At 31.7% G+C, this 22,417-nt stretch overlaps 1 protein-coding gene across 1 annotated transcript in view; it reads right to left on the bottom strand.

The window, feature by feature from the left end:
• Window positions 1-22,417, bottom strand: part of LOC127703798 (carboxypeptidase N subunit 2-like) — a 41,398-nt gene that overhangs the window by 2,160 nt on the left and 16,821 nt on the right. Inside the window, exons 6-10 of the mRNA XM_052207875.1 lie at window positions 14,029-14,100; window positions 7,466-7,537; window positions 5,844-5,915; window positions 4,538-4,698; window positions 3,135-3,170 (exon numbers count right to left, since the gene is read on the bottom strand). Of these exons, the coding sequence (XP_052063835.1) occupies window positions 3,135-3,170; window positions 4,538-4,698; window positions 5,844-5,915; window positions 7,466-7,537; window positions 14,029-14,100 (413 nt within the window). The remainder of the gene's footprint in view (window positions 1-3,134; window positions 3,171-4,537; window positions 4,699-5,843; window positions 5,916-7,465; window positions 7,538-14,028; window positions 14,101-22,417) is intronic.

Below are 22,417 nucleotides of genomic sequence, written 5' to 3'. Positions count from 1 at the left end.
CGATTTAATGCTAAATAAAAAATCATATATAAATCCTAAAAAACATGATAAAATAATTATTTCTAGCCACCAAAAAAGGGGGGGGGGGGGGGTCGGCGTACTCCCTCTACTCCCCTGGATCCGCCACTGATATAATGTAACTATATCGTATACCATCATAAAATTTAAAAAAAGACGAAAAAACAGAGACAGCCGCCAATCCCATATTTACTATAGGGGCTCTGTAATCAAATGAGTTAAGCCTTTTTCAACTCACTGAATTTTATAGTTTGTTCATATGTTGTACTGTTATACAACTTTTTTTTTTTTTTTTTTGGAGGGGGAGCGTGGGGGGGGGTTACACGTTCAACCTCGCCATTCTGTATGTACCAGTACCGAAGGAGCCTGTAAATCGGTTGTTGTCTTTTGTTGCTATATATCATACATGTATTTGTTTTTCGTTTTTTTATTTTGTACATAAATCTAGGTCGTTAGTTTCCACATTAGTTTTTTTTTACAGTTTTCATTTCGGGGCCTTTTTTAGCTTGCTATGCCGTATGGACGTTTCTCATTGTTGGATGCCATACGGTGTTCTATATTTGTTAACTTATACGTCATTTGGTCTCTAATGGAAAGTTGTCTCATTGTCATTTTTCACGGACTAAATTGCCTATTAGGTTGTTCTACTAAGACGAAGACGAAGATATTGGACGTTATAATGTTGCAAACCAACTTTTATTTATAAAAAGAAATAATTCTTTCATGCCATGCTCAATGCTCATTTTAACATAGGCAGGCATTATATTTGTTAAAATTTTTAAACCAAGCGTTAGCCAGGTATAAAATATTGACAAATATAATGTCTACCTATGTTAAAATGAGCGTAGAGCATGGCATGATAGAATTATTTTGTTTCTAATGGGGAAGTTTAGAACTTGTGTATTTCGAAGCGGACATAAAATACACGTTCGAAAGGCAACCATTTTGATTGAGATATCCAAAACGTTCTAATAGATATAAGAAGATGTGGTATGAGTGCCAATGAGACAACTCTCCATCCAAGTCACAATTTGTAAAAGTAAACAATTATAGGTCAAAGTACGGCCTTCAAAACGGAGCTTTTTCTCTCACTGTCCGTCAATGGATGAACGAATGAGTAAATATTTTGTAAACATAGCGTATAGTGTAGTAAAGCATACTATCCTTACTCTTTTGATAAATTGATATGGTAACACAATCATTCCACATCTTCTTATTTTTACATCATTACAGTAGTATAGAAAACAAACAAACATTTTGATATGTATTTCTATTTGTATCCATCTGATGACTTAAGCCTTTTTCAACTGATTTTATTAGTTCGTTCTTATGTTGTACTGTTACACCAATTTCCTAGGTTAGGGGGAGGGTTGGGATCCCGCTAAGATGTTTAACCCCGCCCCATTCTGTATATATTTACCTGTCCCAAGCCAGGAGCCTGTATTTCAGTGGTTGTCGTTTGTTGCTGTGTTACATATTTGTTTTTCGTTCATTTTTTTGTACATAAATTAGGCCGTTAGTTTCCTCGTTTGAATTGTTTTACACTTGTCATTTGGGGGCCTTTATTGCTGACTATGTTGTATGAGCTTTGTTCATTGTTGAAGGCCGTACGGCGACCTATAGTTGTTAATTTCTGTGTCATTTGATCTCTTGTGACGAGCTGTCTCATTGGCAATCACACCACATCTTCTTTTTTCTATCATAAGGAATTAATGTAAGTACATGATATAAAGTATTTATTTCCATTTAAACTTAGTTCGAAGATAAGATCAATAAGGTATACGTATAGCATTCAAAAATGTCTACTCCCTATTTCGAAAAGTTCCCGTTTGAAATATATTTTAACACATGTTTGTATTGCAATAACATCTTTATAACATCTTTTTGACTCAAATATTTAATTTCTTCCGATGGACAATGTCCAGATCCGTGCTAACGTAGCTTTTCATAAATTTGTGGTTTCAAAACAAAACAAAACCGGGTCCTATACTGAGACAAAACAGGGTCCTTGTGTAATAAACAACATTGACGAAACAGGGTCCTTCCATTTTGACATGACCCATTTATTTCGTTCCATGCATAGAAATGCAAATATTGAGGTGCTCATAGTGACTAGCCATGCAATCTCTGTGTTAATATCTTTCTTTCCGTACTTTTCTTTCCGTACAATGTGCACAATTTAAAGAGAAATTAAACAAATTCGTAGCAATATTCACTCAATTCACCATTTTCGTGTGCCTTTTTATTTATTTCTCCATTAATCTAGAACGGTTGTAGAAAATATTACATCACACAATCGAAAATAGTTATATGTGTATGTTTATTCTTCAATGTCATTAAATAACAAATAAATAAACAGAAATTCTACCTTTTCTCTGTCTGTTGATTGTCCGTCACCGTACCGGACATTAGATACTATCGAGTCCAAACATTTTTTGCCGGGGTAGTTTAGACACAGTGTTAATGGGATTAATATTATTTTTCTCTTTAAAGTCATATGAAACGAGTGACTGGTGAAAAATAATGTTGGTCAATGTTTATCCAATTCTTAAAACAATGCATGTATATACATAAACTTAGTCTTCTGTGCACGATTTTATCATTTTTTACGCATCCATATCGTATAATCGTCAAACAAAAATTCTCTCAGTCTGTTATGATGTGAAAATATGGCAGCTTATTAATTGTCGTGTTTTGAAGCCGTAGTTTACCGATTGTCACCTTTGTAAACAATCAACAAAGAAGCGTGGATATTGAGCACGTGTATAGCATGTATAATAAGATGTAATAGTTTATTTCAATGACATGCGTATTGCGACCACCGGATTTTTACGAGAAAGGTCACGCTGAGTTCACTGCATACGGAAAACATATCGGCGAATTGTATAATGAAAGCAAACAATTAAAAAAAAGTATATTTCTTCTAAATTTAGACAAATTATAGAATTTTCTTGAGAAAAAAGTATATATACATAAGTTTTATATTAAAAACTAGCCATTTAGTTATAAAAAACATATGAATCACTTTTTTTTTCATTTGAAGTTTCATATGACTTTTAGGGCTGATTTAATAGTTAACGTAGTATGAATATAGCATAGTAGAATATAACATTTACCTGATCTTTTATTTTTGTCGCCATGCTTGCACGATTCTGTAAACACAATTGACAGGCGTTATATCAAATTAAATATAAAATAAATAGTGTTCTATAGATTTTACTTATTAATCGAGATTTAAATTTAAAAAGTCTTATTGGTCTACTTCCAGATAGGATATTTTAGGTCATACATAGGAGGCAATAAAAAAAACGTCTAAAAAGAAAGACAACATTTCAAACTAAGTCAATAAACAATACATAGAAAAATATAGACTGATTAACATAATCTAACCAAATATTGGAGATGAACTCCAGAGTGTAGAAACGGAATCATTAATGTACAGTTTTGGATATTAACAGTATACATTTGTTAAAAAAAATCTTTGCGATATACATATGATGTTTTCAGAGCATGATATTTTTATATTTTCACCTGTATTCACTTGGCATCACGTATAGTCATTTTTTTAACTAATTTTACTAACAGCATTGGCATAAAGAGCTCTTGCAACAACTTTATGATGTCAACCGTTTGACTGTACGTGATGTATGTACGGTTTATTCCTTGAATGCCAACATCCTTTAATCTACTGGCAATTTACCTGTAAATTATGTAGGCGTTCGAGGAATAAGTGTAATTAGTTATCACAACAAAAGTGCATGCTTATCAAACCAATCATGCACCTCTTATACGGAACACTGACTCCAAGTTTCATAGTTCATTCATACAGGAGATTTGGTAGGTTTGAAACCTAATTCAATTTATCCCTATTATTCGCAAAATACTTGACCGAAGACAAAACTAAAAATTTCAAAAGACTATTTCAATATTTCTGACTCATATTGTTAAGCGGCTTTCAAAAATATATTTCAATCCTCAAAGTCCTTTAAAAAAACACTGCGTGAGGGGCTGTGTAAACAAAATTAGATTACCTAATTTTAATCCTGGAATGAAAACTGATAGTCGGCTATTTTCGAATTAAGGGAATGCCTTTACTAAGTCAGGAATATGACAGTTGTTTTTCATTCGTTTGAAGTAATTGAGCTTTTGATTTTTTAAGGGACTCTCCATTTTAAATTTTCATTGGAGTTTGGTATGTTTGTTATTTTACTTTTTACAATAAAACTTCATTGAGGTTAATCATGGATCTTTATAATAACATCAGAAAAAAGCATTGACCTGTCTCATAAAGAGCACACTTGTTAAGTGTAGCTCACATAAATCAAGTAGATATTGAATTACTATTTTCCACACTTTTTTCAGTCATCTTTCGTCGTTTGCGTTTTTTGATAAATTTTGTATATAATACGCTTCATTGTTAAGTCTTTTTTTTCTTACATGTCTATTTTAAAGTGAATTATATTGAAATCATGTGTGAAATAATAACATTCATTATAGAAATATATATAATATGACCTACCAGGAATTACACATTCCGAAGTATTAAAGTCTCTTATATCTGTATCATTAGCTAAATATGTGCACTGCCCCAAAAAAAACTCATTAAGTTTGGTTTGAAGGTCCAACCATTCAATAAAATCTTTCAAATCGCAACATACCAATGGGTTGTTTTCTACAAATCTAAAAAGTAATAGTTCAGTACACGTTAATATTTTATCCTTCCGTTATTTTTTCTTTGTCATGAAATTCGGAAAACATATACACAAGTGCTAACAGAATAAGGCGTTAACTCTTTTCCTCCAAAACAAAAGGTATATGCACATGTGGTTTCTGTTTTAAAAAACTAGTTATTTCTTTTAAAGGGGCACTAGCTGTCAAATTCATGCTCACCGATTTGACTCAAATTCTCATATTTGATTAATAACAATGTAAAATATTATCCAAATTATAAAAAGTCTAAAATAAACAATATACTGGGCTTGGGCTCGATAATATGTAGCTTCGTTTCGCGTGTATTTTAGTCTAGACGCCATCTAATTAACTGTCGAGTTGACCCCCGAAGACCTCCGATGGCCATATAAGCGATATAAACATAAATAAAGATATAAATAGATATCAGACTCGTGCATTTGGATTTTTCTATGTCTGTTTAATTTTATATTATAGATTAAAAATATATGTTAATCATCCTTTTTTAACCTGTATAAGAATAATTTTTTGTGGATCGAATCAGTCAATCAAATGATTTACCTTTGTTTCACTTTCAATGTTGATATTCTTTTCCTTTAAATAATTGAACACGCACAATGCATGCAGTATCCATCTCTAGCTAAGGGGTTAAATTGAAGTCCACATGAATACGGATTCATTGAGGTCGAATTATTCACTTGCAAGCGAATAATTCATCATCAATGTTTCTTAGCTTATTTTGACAAAATTGGACCATACTGGCTGCTAAAAGCGATATATTATTTCACTTTTTCGCTTTCATTAATGATTTAACAAAAACAAATCATATTTCAGATTTTTTATATATCTCGTAGCTAGTACCCCTTTAAAGATAGACAAGCGAGTACACTCAAAGTTATAATGCTAGATGAAACGACAAAAGAAGGACTTAAAAGAACTGGACATTTTTATTGATTTCTGCAATTCATTTTATGTCGTATGTTATGTTGATCATTACTGAACTCCCCGGCAGTTCCAGTTCCGATCCGCATACTACTCTACACTAATTGATGGAGTAAAGGAAAATAGTTCCGGAACGGAAACGATCACTGAACAGAGTTTGGATCATTACAGTATAAAATGTAAGTCATACGTACAGAGCTGATATATTTGTCAGTGCCCCAAATGTATTGGCTGATATTGTGGTTAATGCATTCAAATTTAAATCCCTAAAGAAAAAAACAAATATTCACAGCGACTTTATATCAAATGGTGTTGTCCACCTATTGCAGTTCATTCTTAATTCTGATATATTGCAATATATTTTAACAAATCTAACCGTTTAAACAGTCCGAAATTTAACCCAAGTGCTGTAAAAAAATCTCAAACAAGTCATCAATTACAAAGTGCTAAACAAATGCATATTTACAATCCTATAATATTCCAATACCACGTCATGGCTCCGATGAAAGTATTGGCTAAACTTATACAGTTATGAGGATATATTTATTGTAATGGGTCGTTTGAAAGGTAAATTGCTTAACAAATAATGTCCAATTTAAGTTTATAAATTATCTTTTACAAAAATGTTGTTTTTTCTATACATGCTCCAACGCTATACAGGAATAAGACACAATCGGTGCATTTATAGACCAGCATACCATTCGATATCTAAAAACATTAATTTCGGGGTACATGTTTGACGAAAAGAACTCTGATGGGAAATTGCTTAAAATGTTTTCCTCCAAATCTCTGAAGAAATAAGCAGGATTTGTGTTAAAGTAAGCTATTTCAACGATAACACTATCCATACTTAATCAACGTATTAGTTCGTAAGGAGATCAAAATGTTAGACATAAAATATTTCATTTTTAGGTTAGAATAATCGGTTCGATGGGAGAACAACATTCGTTTCTCCTGAAATCTTCAAGATAACTTTGTCCAACAAGTCTCAGTTTGAAGATATAATGTGGTTTTAAACATAGAATATACATACACTTCGATAACATTAGAAAATAAACAAATCTGAGGGTAAACTGATTCAACTATTGTTATTCAAATATTTGGAAAACATAACAATAATTTGTGTTAACATAATTTCATTTGAGTTTGAAAAGTTTGTTCTTTATAAATGTATCCATATGTAAAGCGATCTTAACATTTATGATGAAGTGTAACTATTCTCGTTTAGAAATAATGGTTAGGTCTGGGTTTTTTACACTTGCAACTATCATTTATTGTTACATAAAACAGTCTATACATTCCCTAATACAGTGAATACAAAACAACTAACAAGCACAAGGATAGGACACGGAAACTTGTATGAAGCTACCTTGATTTTATAACAAGACCAACACGATGAGTCGACGATGGTGGAGAACAGACCGAGCCATTGTTATTTCTTGTTGTATAAGAACAAACCTTGAACTTAATCGACGAAGTTTTGCCCTCACGTTGTGATAGAGATCGCGACATCACAGAGACGATATTTCAAAATCGAAGCTTTATTCTGTCTGACTTTTAATAAATGGTGACTATTAGTACCTTTTTTTCAATTATCGGACACCAACATTATTTAAGTTTAGATTAACTATAAACGATCCAACGCTGATACAACCTTGTATTGTATAAATGTGGAGCATTTCAATACAAATATGTGTTTCTAAAACTGTGCTCACACAAAAGCCTAAATTCATTTTATTTAACTTAAACCTTTCTAAAAACGAAAGTGCTAACCTTTTGAAATCATACTAAGAGGTAAAATTGGTGTTATACTTACAATATCTCAAGCTTGGTGTTCGACGAAAATAATTCTGATGGTAAACAGCTTAAACTATTGTTAGATAATACTCTGGAAAACATTTTCAATGGTTTGTGTTCAAATAGGGTATATGAATCACTGATTACTTAACAAAAGGTACCAATTCATTAGGCGATCATACTGTTAGTTTAAGATAAATTATTTGTCTTTTATGGAATAATTATTGGTTTGATGACAGATTCAGTTTTTTTTTCTCAAAATATATTGTTTTTACTGTACGACCTTCTACACTTCATGTTGTTTCAATACATTGAATTACTTCTTAATCACAAACACACAAATTATTTAATAGCCTCTTTCCCGACGGAATATAAATTTAAATGATCATTAAAAACTCAAATATCTGAAAAAATATCAGTGATTGGTGATGAAAAATAAGATATTTTTCAGGTAAAACAAGTCATAGTTATCCAGCCGAACTGACTTTAAATAAAGCTTAGGGGCCTCTTTTATTGAATAATTATTGGTTTGATGACAGATTCATCTTTTTTCTCAAAATATATTGCTTTTACTGTACGACCTTCTACACTGCATGTTGTTTCAATACATTAAATTACTTCTTAATCACAAACAAACAAATTATTTCATAGCCTCTTTCCCGACGGAATATAAATTTAAACGATCTTTCAAAACTCAAATATCTGAAACAATATCAGTGATTGGTGATAAAAAATAAGATATTTTTTAGGTAAAACAAGTCATACTTATCCTGCCGAACTGACTTTAAATAAAGCTTAGGGACTGTGCAATATTTATCAGGCATGTGGGACCGGTGCCTATGCTGGTAATGACAAGAAGAAAGTGAATGTCCTCTACTGATTTGGGCTGTAAAAACTCAATGTCCTATGACTTGCTTGAAGAACAAAAGTATGTGTCCTATTGCACTACAAACTGCTCAGAGTCTAAAAAGATCATATTTTGACTGGTCGAACACAGATTTGACATGACTCAACGTAATCTCAACAGACTCAAATTTGGTCTCAGCTTTACTTAATAAGTCTGATTGAGTATTTGATAATCTTGGAATAATCACAATATGGTCTAAACAAATTGCTTGACCAGCCTTGACATCAGTCTTGACCAGTCGCGGCCAGTTTCAAACTGTCTTGACCTTTTAATGTAGTCTCGACTGGTATGAATCAGCCCAACTATCTCAATTATATATTGATCCTACGAAATTCCAGGTTATTTGGTAGTTTAGTTCATTGCAGTCAAATTTAAGAATTTAATTAATAGGTAAAAACAGCTAGATTTTTCAGTTGGACTAAATTCAGATAGTCACTTTTAAAATGTGTATAAATTTTTCAAATCAACTTGGATTTTTTTTATTACTCTAAAACAATCTCAATTATATATTGATCTTACAGAATGCAAGGTTGTTTATTAGTTAATGGTCTATTGCTGTCAAAATTTAAGGATTTCATTAATAGGTTAAAACAAAATCTAGAATTTTCAGTTTGGACTAAATTCAGATAAATAATGTCACCTTTAAAAATTTGTATAACTTTCCCAAATCAACTGTGATATACATAAAACTCTACAGCTATTTAAATTTTATATTGATCTTACAAAATGACAAGTTATTTGGTTTATTTCTGTCAAATTCTATGCTTATATTAGAAAGCAAATAAGGCTACAATTTTCATTTTTGACTCATCATAGTCAAAAACATGCTGCCTTTGTTTTAAAAAGACAATAATTTCTTTCTTGAAAACTAAGATAGATAAAATAACATTGTATATTTGTAATATAAACATGCTCTGTTATTTAGACAATAATTGGTAATTCTGCATTTGATAATATGCTTACTAGTCTAAGAGTTATTGTCCCTTAATGTCAAATTTTGCCTTAATTCTAAATTAATAACATTTTTAAACATTTATCATTTCACAGATGATATCAGATATGTTCCTATGTTTAAAAAAAAGTGCAAGTTCACCTTGAAAAGAAAGGTTTCTTCAATTAATTTGTTCATTTGATGATTAATACTTGCTTTTAATGTCCATTTTTATTTTGTCTGTAAATTGTTGAAAATGAGTTAATTCGTATGAATATGAAAATACATGTATGTCTATGATAAAACATTAAAGATAAGCAAAAAATCATAAATATAGACTTAAATCTGAGTGATACATATAGGTATATTGCAATAATGCTCCCATATTGTCCAAAATTGGATTGCATGGGAAGATAGAGTTATGATAACACATGATTATACCATGACTTTTGATAGGTATATACAGGGCATGTTACTTGGTCACTGATGAGTCTTTTGTAGACGAAACGCGCGTCTGGCGTAAATATAAAATTTCAATCCTGGTATCTATGATGAGTTTATTTGGTAGCATGTGTGCTACATCCAGTGAATATCAAGCTGCTGCCAGAATATTTGGCTTCCGCAGTCACCTGTAAGTTTAAACCTGATCTTAACAGTTTCAATCTACCGGATGTGGATTTACTTTTAGCAGGTGCACATTTTAACCCTTTAAAGAAATTATGGCTATACCAACTTCACCACTACAAATAAATTTTCATGACCAAAAGAAAAAGAAGTACCAAACAAAAAGCAAAAAATTATAAAGAAAGTATACCACAAAAAAATTAGCTACAAACCAAAAAGCAAGAAATTTACATAAAACTGACTGAATTAGTATATGAATTGATGTAAAAAAAAACACTTTAAAAAGTTGATCATGAGCAGTGTCTCCCCACAAATTTCAAATAGCTTCCAAGAAACTTGCAAAATTTTAATTCGTCAACTTAATCCTTTTTTAAGATTTTGGGCTAAAATGAAAATGAAAACCTGCTCAAACAATATTCCAAACAGGCTCACTGTAAATTCAAACTTTCTTTCAACTTTCAGCATGATCCTCTTGCTGATCAAATATATATGAGTGGAGGAAACTGGGAATACAATATGAACACATATGCCGATATGGCCCAGCCTATTTAGAAAGTAGAAATATTTAGAACAAACAGCTACAACTATTAAATACTGATGAGATAGACATTTCAAATCCTCGACCTCTTCATGGAAATCAACAGTTTAATAAAGTTATGGATTGTATTTGTAGTTTTGAAATTAAACAAATGTCTTATTGTTTTAAATTTAAAATTGTAATATTTGCAAAGAAATAAAAATGGATATGAAAATGGCACAAGATAATGAATGTATTTAAAGCATTGTCATTTAGATAAATCACCAATAAAATTATTTTCAGCAGAAAACAATTTGAACCCTAAAATATTCCATCTGAACTTATTTTTTTATTTCAGACAAAAACTATATGTAGGGACATAGTAACTTATTGGCTTGCTTAAAAGCTGGCATTTAAGGTAGCGCCTTCCTAATATTATTGTTTTTTGTTTGATAGCGAAAGTGAATAAATCTTCATGTCCTATGGCCACCAAAGGTGAACAAAGTGGAGACCTTATGCCTGAAGTGGATGAAAAATGTGTTTGTCCTACTATTGTTCAAACCGGTCCCACCTGCCTGATAAATATTGCACGGTCCCTTATATTAACAATAATCGCTGCCCTTTTCTGGATCTTGATATATATATATATATCTTTAACGGGAAGCTCAATACCAAAATGTATGATAAAAGAGATGTATGATTTTTCATTTCCTATTGTTAATTATCCATTTTTAGATGGTGACGTTCCCTTATCACCATCTTATGGTGTTTATATATCTCAACTCGTTCGATTCCCTCGTGTATGTAACAACGTATTTGATTTTAACGAAATAAATCTCTGTATTACTGAAAATTATTACACCATTATTTTATCATCGGTACAAGGACATCATTCGTAAATATAAATCAACATGCAGACATCTTGTTCAGGTATTTCACATTTAATCTTTTATGGTAGTATTCTTTACAAAGCACAAACATTTCGGCATTCACCTCAAAGCTAACCAAACCTTTAAACAGACTTATTCAGAAGTGATATAGTTACGATACTGTTGTCAGGCCATTAAAGATGGCATATGTTGGTATTGATATTGATTCACTCATAGGGTCTTTGCACATTTATTCTTAAACTAGTTGTTGCCATGATACTGGTTATGTTCTCTCATTAATCTTATGATAGTATGATTCTAAACCCCTAACGGGAGGGATTGTGCTTGATTTCCATATGATGAAGACAAAGTCTTTCAATCAGTTTAAAAGAGGTCTGGAGCTGGCATGTCAGTAACTGCTAGTAGTCCTTCGTTAATTTATGTATCATTGTCATTTTGCTTTGTTACTTCTTTTACCTATTCTGACATCGGACACGGACTTATTTTAAACTATGTTTTACTGTGTATATTGTGTGTTTGTTTATTCTACATTAGCTAGGGGTATAGGGGGAGGGTTGAGATCTCACAAAACATGTTTAACCCCGCCGGATTTTTGCGACTGTGGCCTTTGTTAGTCTTGTATGATTTTTAATTTAAGTTCATTTATATGTTTTGGAGATGAGTATAATTTCCATTTTCACTGAACTAGCACACCTCTTTAGTTAGGGGCCAGCTGAGGCCCACCTCCTGGTGTGGGATTTTCTCGCTGCATTGAAAACCCATTGGTGGACTTCGGCTGTTATCTTCACTCTTTGGTCGGGTTGTTGTCTCTTTGACATATTCCCCATTTCCATTCTCAATTTGATTTATCAAGGTCACAATTTCGTAAGATGAACATTATTTCACTTTTCATTTTAGAAAAATTTGTTCGATGACAGAAGTAGATTTATCTACTAAATTCACCATTAACTGTATGTACTACTGCTAAAAGAACAATCCGTACATTTCTATGCCGGAGATATAAAATTGTTGAAAGTGTTAAAACTTTTACTGTCAAAATTTGGAAACCTGAGTATAAAGAATAATAAATTTTAAAGCCAATCATGTATGAACATGATATATAAGTATTACCATTTTTACATTAAGATTTTTTTTAAGCAATATGACAAAAATAGACTGTGGTTGTCGTTTGTCGATGGGATTCATAAATGTTTCTCGTTTTGTATATAGATTAGGCCGTTGGTTTTCCTGTTTGAATGGTTTTACACTAGTCATTTTACGGGCTCTTTATAGCTTGCTGTTCGGTGTGAGCCAAGGCTCCGTGTTGAAGACCGTACTTAGACCAATAATGGTTTACTTTTGCAAATTGTGGTAACTTGGAAGGAAATTTGTCTCATTAGCACTCATACCACATCTTCTTAAATCTATGAAAAAGAATTAAAAAAGTTATCTAGATGTCACTTTACCTGAGGGATTTGGAGCCTACACATCTAAATAATTTCTAAATTTTAACAATAGGGAATCTAAACATAAAACAATATAAATACTATCAAAGATCTAACTGCTGAGCTGATGATACTCTTGATGATAATGATTGATTGATTGTTGGTGTTTCAATGCCACATTTAAGCGCTACTTTGGGCTATTTCGTGGCGGTCAGTTTTTTTTATGGTAGAAGGAAGCTGGAGTGCCCGGAGAAAACCACCGACCTTCGATAGAAAAACTGACAATTCTAGTCAATTAAGATTGGAGTCGAGTGTACCCGCACGAGCGGGATTCGTACTCACAACCTTAGTGTTGACTGGCTGGTGATTACAGTAGTGAAACCACTTAGACCACTTGGCCACGAGGCCCCTCTTGATTATAATAAAGGTAATATGTAGAAACATTGATTGTATTACAGGACCGACTAACTGAGGCTCATCTTTATACTTGCTAGCTTTCTTAGTCACAATCCAAAGACTTATCATCTCAATCAGACACATTGTTCTTATTCCAAACTAACTAGTATTTAGTATAATTCCGTAATACGACTTTTGTGGCGGACAAACAGCTTAATCAATTATAATTCCCTTATAAGATGTCTCCGTCTGGGACAAAAAAGACGAAATATGTCACTTGAGGTGAGCACGAAATTAGTGAATAACAAATTTCATTTGAAGCTATACTAAAAATTAAATAAAGTTAAGTATACAGTAAACTTAAATAGACTCCAGGTTTATGTTTGTGGAAAACAACTCTACTGGTAAGCTGCTTAAAACATTGTCAAAAAGAAGTCTGGAAAAAAAATGATTTGTTTTAAAATAAGTTCATTTCAATTCTAACAAATTGTAAAATTCAACGTGTAAGGCGATCTTAGTAATTAAAATGAAAAATAACTCCTCTCGTTATAAATTGTTTGATGATAGGAACGTTTTTTTTTTAAATCATCATCTTTTGGAAATTCCTTATCCATTGAGACCTAAAAGACTTGAAAGAGATAATGTTTAATGTAAAATGGTAACAATTCAAGGGTGCTACTTTTAGAACCGTCTATGTTCCAAAAAGTCTCCTTTCATGTTAAGTTGTATGTTCAAAAATAAATTATAAAAAACCCCATTTGAAGATTTGTGTTGTTGTTAAACATGCAGTTAAGGTAACAGATATGTAGATGGGCATTTTCATGGATTTTTATGATACTTTCTACAATACTTTTTGAAATCATATTAAGAGGTTAAATTGATATTATACTTACAAAGACTGAAGCTTGGTGTTGGACGAAAACAATTCTGGTGGTAAACTGCTTAAAATATTGGAACCCAAATTTCTGGAAAACATTTTGAATGGTTTGTGTTTGATTAGGGTCTATGAAAAACACTGATAACTTAACTAAGTACGAGCTCATAAGGCGATCATACTGTTTGTTTGAGATAAATTATTTCTCTGTTTTTTTATACTAGTAATCTGATTTATTTCAGATTTTTTCTCAAAATATACTATTTAAATGTAAGACCTTCTGCACTTCATGCTGTTTAAATACATTGAATTACTTTTAATCACAAACAAACAAGTTATTTAATAGCCTATTTCCCAACGGAATATAAATTCATTTGATCTAGAAAACACAAATACCTGAAAAAATATCAATGATTGATGGTGAAAAATAAGATATGTTTTAGTTGAAACAATTCATACTTAATCCACTTATCAATTTCGTACGATGAACATTATTTCACTTTTCATTTTAGAAATATTTGTTCGATGACAGAAGTAGATTTATCTACCAAAATAATCATTAACGTATGTACTACTGCTAAAAGAAAAATCTTTACATTTATATGCCGGAGATATAAAATTGTTGAAAGTGTTAAAACTTTTACTGTCAAAATTTGGAAACCTGAGTAAAAAGAATAATAAATTTTAAAGTCAATTATGTATGAACATGATATATAAGTATTACCATTTTTACTTTAAGATTTTTTTTAAGCAATATGACAAAAATAGACTGTGGTTGTCGTTTGTCGATGGGATTCATAAATGTTTCTCGTTTTTTATATAGATTAGGCCGTTGGTTTTCCTGTTTGAATGGTTTTACACTAGTCATTTTACGGGCTCTTTATAGCTTGCTGTTCGGTGTGAGCCAAGGCTCCGTGTTGAAGACCGTACTTTGACCAACAATGGTTTACTTTTGCAAATTGTGGTAACTTGGAAGGAAATTTGTCTCATTAGCACTCATACCACATCTTCTTAAATCTATGAAAAAGAATTAAAAAAGTTATCTAGAGGTCACTTTACCTGAGGGATTTGGAGCCTACACATCTAAATAATTTCTAAATTTTAACAATAGGGAATCTAAACATAAAACAATATAAATACTATCAAAGATCTAACTGCTGAGCTGATGATACTCTTGATGATAATGATTGATTGATTGTTGGTGTTTTAATGCCACATTTTAGCGCTACTTTTGGGCTATTTCGTGGCGGTCAGTTTTTTTTATGGTAGAAGGAAGCTGGAGTGCCCGGAGAAAACCACCGACCTTCGATAGAAAAACTGACAATTCTAGTCAATTAAGATTGGAGTCGAGTGTACCCGCACGAGCGGGATTCGTACTCACAACCTTAGTGTTGACTGGCTGGTGATTACAGTAGTGAAACCACTTAGACCACTTGGCCACGAGGCCCCTCTTGATTATAATAAAGGTAATATGTAGAAACATTGATTGTATTACAGGACCGACTAACTGAGGCTCATCTTTATACTTGCTAGCTTTCTTAGTCACAATCCAAAGACTTATCATCTCAATCAGACACATTGTTCTTATTCCAAACTAACTAGTATTTAGTATAATTCTGTAATACGACTTTTGTGGCGGACAAACAGCTTAATCAATTATAATTCCCTTATAAGATGTCTCCGTCTGGGACAAAAAAGACGAAATATGTCACTTGAGGTGAGCACGAAATTAGTGAATAACAAATTTCATTTGAAGCTATACTAAAAATTAAATAAAGTTAAGTATACAGTAAACTTAAATAGACTCCAGGTTTATGTTTGTGGAAAACAACTCTACTGGTAAGCTGCTTAAAACATTGTCAAAAAGAAGTCTGGAAAAAAAATGATTTGTTTTAAAATAAGTTCATTTCAATTCTAACAAATTGTAAAATTCAACGTGTAAGGCGATCTTAGTAATTAAAATGAAAAATAACTCCTCTCGTTATAAATTGTTTGATGATAGGAACGTTTTTTTTTTAAATCATCATCTTTTGGAAATTCCTTATCCATTGAGACCTAAAAGACTTGAAAGAGATAATGTTTAATGTAAAATGGTAACAATTCAAGGGTGCTACTTTTAGAACCGTCTATGTTCCAAAAAGTCTCCTTTCATGTTAAGTTGTATGTTCAAAAATAATTTATAAAAAACCCCATTTGAAGATTTGTGTTGATGTTAAACATGCAGTTAAGGTAACAGATATGTAGATGGGCATTTTCATGGATTTTTATGATACTTTCTACAATACTTTTTGAAATCATATTAAGAGGTTAAATTGATATTATACTTACATAAACTGAAGCTTGGTGTTGGACGAAAACAATTCTGGTGGTAAACTGCTTAAAATATTGGAATTCAAAATTCTGGAAAACATTTTGAATGGTTTGTGTTTGATTAGGGTCTATGAAACACTGATAACTTAACTAAGTACGAGCTCATTAGGCGATCATACTGTTTGTTTGAGATAAATTATTTCTCTGTTTTTTAATACTAGTAATCTGATTTATTTCAGATTTTTTCTCAAAATATACTATTTAAATGTAAGACCTTCTGCACTTCATGCTGTTTAAATACATTGAATTACTTTTAATCACAAACAAACAAGTTATTTAATAGCCTATTTCCCAACGGAATATAAATTCATTTGATCTAGAAAACTCAAATACCTGAAAAAATATCAATGATTGATGGTGAAAAATAAGATATGTTTTAGTTGAAACAATTCATACTTAATCCACTTATCAATTTCGTACGATGAACATTATTTCACTTTTCATTTTAGAAATATTTGTTCGATGACAGAAGTAGATTTATCTACCAAAATAATCATTAACGTATGTACTACTGCTAAAAGAAAAATCTTTACATTTATATGCCGGAGATATAAAATTGTTGAAAGTGTTAAAACTTTTACTGTCAAAATTTGGAAACCTGAGTATAAAGAATAATAAATTTTAAAGCCAATCATGTATGAACATGATATATAAGTATTACCATTTTAACATTAAGATTTTTTTTAAGCAATATGACAAAAATAGACTGTGGTTGTCGTTTGTCGATGGGATTCATAAATGTTTCTCGTTTTTTATATAGATTAGGCCGTTGGTTTTCCTGTTTGAATGGTTTTACACTAGTCATTTTACGGGCTCTTTATAGCTTGCTGTTCGGTGTGAGCCAAGGCTCCGTGTTGAAGACCGTACTTTGACCAATAATGGTTTACTTTTGCAAATTGTGGTAACTTGGAAGGAAATTTGTCTCATTAGCACTCATACCACATCTTCTTAAATCTATGAAAAAGAATTAAAAAAGTTATCTAGAGGTCACTTTACCTGAGGGATTTGGAGCCTACACATCTAAATAATTTCTAAATTTTAACAATAGGGAATCTAAACATAAAACAATATAAATACTATCAAAGATCTAACTGCTGAGCTGATGATACTCTTGATGATAATGATTGATTGATTGTTGGTGTTTTAATGCCACATTTAAGCGCTACTTTTGGGCTATTTCGTGGCGGTCAGTTTTTTTTATGGTAGAAGGAAGCTGGAGTGCCTGGAGAAAACCACCGACCTTCGATAGAAAAACTGACAATTCTAGTCAATTAAGATTGGAGTCGAGTGTACCCGCACGAGCGGGATTCGTACTCACAACCTTAGTGTTGACTGGCTGGTGATTACAGTAGTGAAACCACTTAGACCACTTGGCCACGAGGCCCCTCTTGATTATAATAAAGGTAATATGTAGAAACATTGATTGTATTACAGGACCGACTAACTGAGGCTCATCTTTATACTTGCTAGCTTTCTTAGTCACAATCCAAAGACTAATCATCTCAATCAGACACATTGTTCTTATTCCAAACTAACTAGTATTTAGTATAATTCCGTAATACGACTTTTGTGGCGGACAAACAGCTTAATCAATTATAATTCCCTTATAAGGTGTCTCCGTCTGGGACAAAAAAGACGAAATATGTCACTTGAGGTGAGCACGAAATTAGTGAATAACAAATTTCATTTGAAGCTATACTAAAAATTAAATAAAGTTAAGTATACAGTAAACTTAAATAGACTCCAGGTTTATGTTTGTGGAAAACAACTCTACTGGTAAGCTGCTTAAAACATTGTCAAAAAGAAGTCTGGAAAAAAAATGATTTGTTTTAAAATAAGTTCATTTCAATTCTAACAAATTGTAAAATTCAACGTGTAAGGCGATCTTAGTAATTAAAATGAAAAATAACTCCTCTCGTTATAAATTGTTTGATGATAGGAACGTTTTTTTTTTTAAATCATCATCTTTTGGAAATTCCTTATCCATTGAGACCTAAAAGACTTGAAAGAGATAATGTTTAATGTAAAATGGTAACAATTCAAGGGTGCTACTTTCAGAACCGTCTATGTTCCAAAAAGTCTCCTTTCATGTTAAGTTGTATGTTCAAAAATAATTTATAAAACACCCCATTTGAAAATTTGTGTTGATGTTAAACATGCAGTTAAGGTAACAGATATGTAGATGGGCATTTTCATGGATTTTTATGATACTTTCTACAATACTTTTTGAAATAATATTAAGAGGTTAAATTGATATTATACTTACATAAACTGAAGCTTGGTGTTGGACGAAAACAATTCTGGTGGTAAACTGCTTAAAATATTGGAATTCAAATTTCTGGAAAACATTTTGAATGGTTTGTGTTTGATTAGGGTCTATGAAACACTGATAACTTAACTAAGTACGAGCTCATTAGGCGATCATACTGTTTGTTTGAGATAATTTATTTCTCTGTTTTTTAATACTAGTAATCTGATTTATTTCAGATTTTTTCTCAAAATATACTATTTAAATGTAAGACCTTCTGCACTTCATGCTGTTTAAATACATTGAATTACTTTTAATCACAAACAAACAAGTTATTTAATAGCCTATTTCCCAACGGAATATAAATTCATTTGATCTAGAAAACTCAAATACCTGAAAAAATATCAATGATTGATGGTGAAAAATAAGATATGTTTTAGTTGAAACAATTCATACTTAATCCACTTATCAATTTCGTACGATGAACATTATTTCACTTTTCATTTTAGAAATATTTGTTCGATGACAGAAGTAGATTTATCTACCAAAATAATCATTAACGTATGTACTACTGCTAAAAGAAAAATCTTTACATTTATATGCCGGAGATATAAAATTGTTGAAAGTGTTAAAACTTTTACTGTCAAAATTTGGAAACCTGAGTATAAAGAATAATAAATTTTAAAGCCAATCATGTATGAACATGATATATAAGTATTACCATTTTTACATTAAGATTTTTTTTAAGCAATATGACAAAAATAGACTGTGGTTGTCGTTTGTCGATGGGGTTCATAAATGTTTCTCGTTTTTTATATAGATTAGGCCGTTGGTTTTCCTGTTTGAATGGTTTTACACTAGTCATTTTACGGGCTCTTTATGGCTTGCTGTTCGGTGTGAGCCAAGGCTCCGTGTTGAAGACCGTACTTAGACCAATAATGGTTTACTTTTGCAAATTGTGGTAACTTGGATAAAATTTGTCTCATTAGCACTCATACCACATCTTCTTAAATCTATGAAAAAGAATTAAAAAAGTTATCTAGAGGTCACTTTACCTGAGGGATTTGGAGCCTACACATCTAAATAATTTCTAAATTTTAACAATACGGAATCTAAACATAAAACAATATAAATACTATCAAAGATCTAACTGCTGAGCTGATGATACTCTTGATGATAATGATTGATTGATTGTTGGTGTTTCAATGCCACATTTAAGCGCTACTTTTGGGCTATTTCGTGGCGGTCAGTTTTTTTTATGGTAGAAGGAAGCTGGAGTGCCCGGAGAAAACCACCGACCTTCGATAGAAAAACTGACAATTCTAGTCAATTAAGATTGGAGTCGAGTGTACCCGCACGAGCGGGATTCGTACTCACAACCTTAGTGTTGACTGGCTGGTGATTACAGTAGTGAAACCACTTAGACCACTTGGCCACGAGGCCCCTCTTGATTATAATAAAGGTAATATGTAGAAACATTGATTGTATTACAGGACCGACTAACTGAGGCTCATCTTTATACTTGCTAGCTTTCTTAGTCACAATCCAAAGACTTATCATCTCAATCAGACACATTGTTCTTATTCCAAACTAACTAGTATTTAGTATAATTCCGTAATACGACTTTTGTGGCGGACAAACAGCTTAATCAATTATAATTCCCTTATAAGATGTCTCCGTCTGGGACAAAAAAAGACGAAATATGTCACTTGAGGTGAGCACGAAATTAGTGAATAACAAATTTCATTTGAAGCTATACTAAAAATTAAATAAAGTTAAGTATACAGTAAACTTAAATAGACTCCAGGTTTATGTTTGTGGAAAACAACTCTACTGGTAAGCTGCTTAAAACATTGTCAAAAAGAAGTCTGGAAAAAAAATGATTTGTTTTAAAATAAGTTCATTTCAATTCTAACAAATTGTAAGATTCAACGTGTAAGGCGATCTTAGTAATTAAAATGAAAAATAACTCCTCTCGTTATAAATTGTTTGATGATAGGAACGTTTTTTTTTTAAATCATCATCTTTTGGAAATTCCTTATCCATTGAGACCTAAAAGACTTGAAAGAGATAATGTTTAATGTAAAATGGTAACAATTCAAGGGTGCTACTTTTAGAACCGTCTATGTTCCAAAAAGTCTCCTTTCATGTTAAGTTGTATGTTCAAAAATAATTTATAAAAAACCCCATTTGAAGATTTGTGTTGATGTTAAACATGCAGTTAAGGTAACAGATATGTAGATGGGCATTTTCATGGATTTTTATGATACTTTCTACAATACTTTTTGAAATAATATTAAGAGGTTAAATTGATATTATACTTACATAAACTGAAGCTTGGTGTTGGACGAAAACAATTCTGGTGGTAAACTGCTTAAAATATTGGAATTCAAATTTCTGGAAAACATTTTGAATGGTTTGTGTTTGATTAGGGTCTATGAAACACTGATAACTTAACTAAGTACGAGCTCATTAGGCGATCATACTGTTTGTTTGAGATAATTTATTTCTCTGTTTTTTAATACTAGTAATCTGATTTATTTCAGATTTTTTCTCAAAATATACTATTTAAATGTAAGACCTTCTGCACTTCATGCTGTTTAAATACATTGAATTACTTTTAATCACAAACAAACAAGTTATTTAATAGCCTATTTCCCAACGGAATATAAATTCATTTGATCTAGAAAACTCAAATACCTGAAAAAATATCAATGATTGATGGTGAAAAATAAGATATGTTTTAGTTGAAACAATTCATACTTAATCCACTTATCAATTTCGTACGATGAACATTATTTCACTTTTCATTTTAGAAATATTTGTTCGATGACAGAAGTAGATTTATCTACCAAAATAATCATTAACGTATGTACTACTGCTAAAAGAAAAATCTTTACATTTATATGCCGGAGATATAAAATTGTTGAAAGTGTTAAAACTTTTACTGTCAAAATTTGGAAACCTGAGTATAAAGAATAATAAATTTTAAAGCCAATCATGTATGAACATGATATATAAGTATTACCATTTTTACATTAAGATTTTTTTTAAGCAATATGACAAAAATAGACTGTGGTTGTCGTTTGTCGATGGGGTTCATAAATGTTTCTCGTTTTTTATATAGATTAGGCCGTTGGTTTTCCTGTTTGAATGGTTTTACACTAGTCATTTTACGGGCTCTTTATGGCTTGCTGTTCGGTGTGAGCCAAGGCTCCGTGTTGAAGACCGTACTTAGACCAATAATGGTTTACTTTTGCAAATTGTGGTAACTTGGATAAAATTTGTCTCATTAGCACTCATACCACATCTTCTTAAATCTATGAAAAAGAATTAAAAAAGTTATCTAGAGGTCACTTTACCTGAGGGATTTGGAGCCTACACATCTAAATAATTTCTAAATTTTAACAATACGGAATCTAAACATAAAACAATATAAATACTATCAAAGATCTAACTGCTGAGCTGATGATACTCTTGATGATAATGATTGATTGATTGTTGGTGTTTCAATGCCACATTTAAGCGCTACTTTTGGGCTATTTCGTGGCGGTCAGTTTTTTTTATGGTAGAAGGAAGCTGGAGTGCCCGGAGAAAACCACCGACCTTCGATAGAAAAACTGACAATTCTAGTCAATTAAGATTGGAGTCGAGTGTACCCGCACGAGCGGGATTCGTACTCACAACCTTAGTGTTGACTGGCTGGTGATTACAGTAGTGAAACCACTTAGACCACTTGGCCACGAGGCCCCTCTTGATTATAATAAAGGTAATATGTAGAAACATTGAT

The sequence above is a fragment of the Mytilus californianus genome, unplaced genomic scaffold (genome assembly GCF_021869535.1).
Source record: "Mytilus californianus isolate M0D057914Y unplaced genomic scaffold, xbMytCali1.0.p SCAF_51, whole genome shotgun sequence".
In the NCBI taxonomy this organism is placed as follows: domain Eukaryota; kingdom Metazoa; phylum Mollusca; class Bivalvia; order Mytilida; family Mytilidae; genus Mytilus; species Mytilus californianus.
Note: the sequence above shows the minus strand (reverse complement) of the source record. Positions and strands in the feature narration are given on the sequence as shown.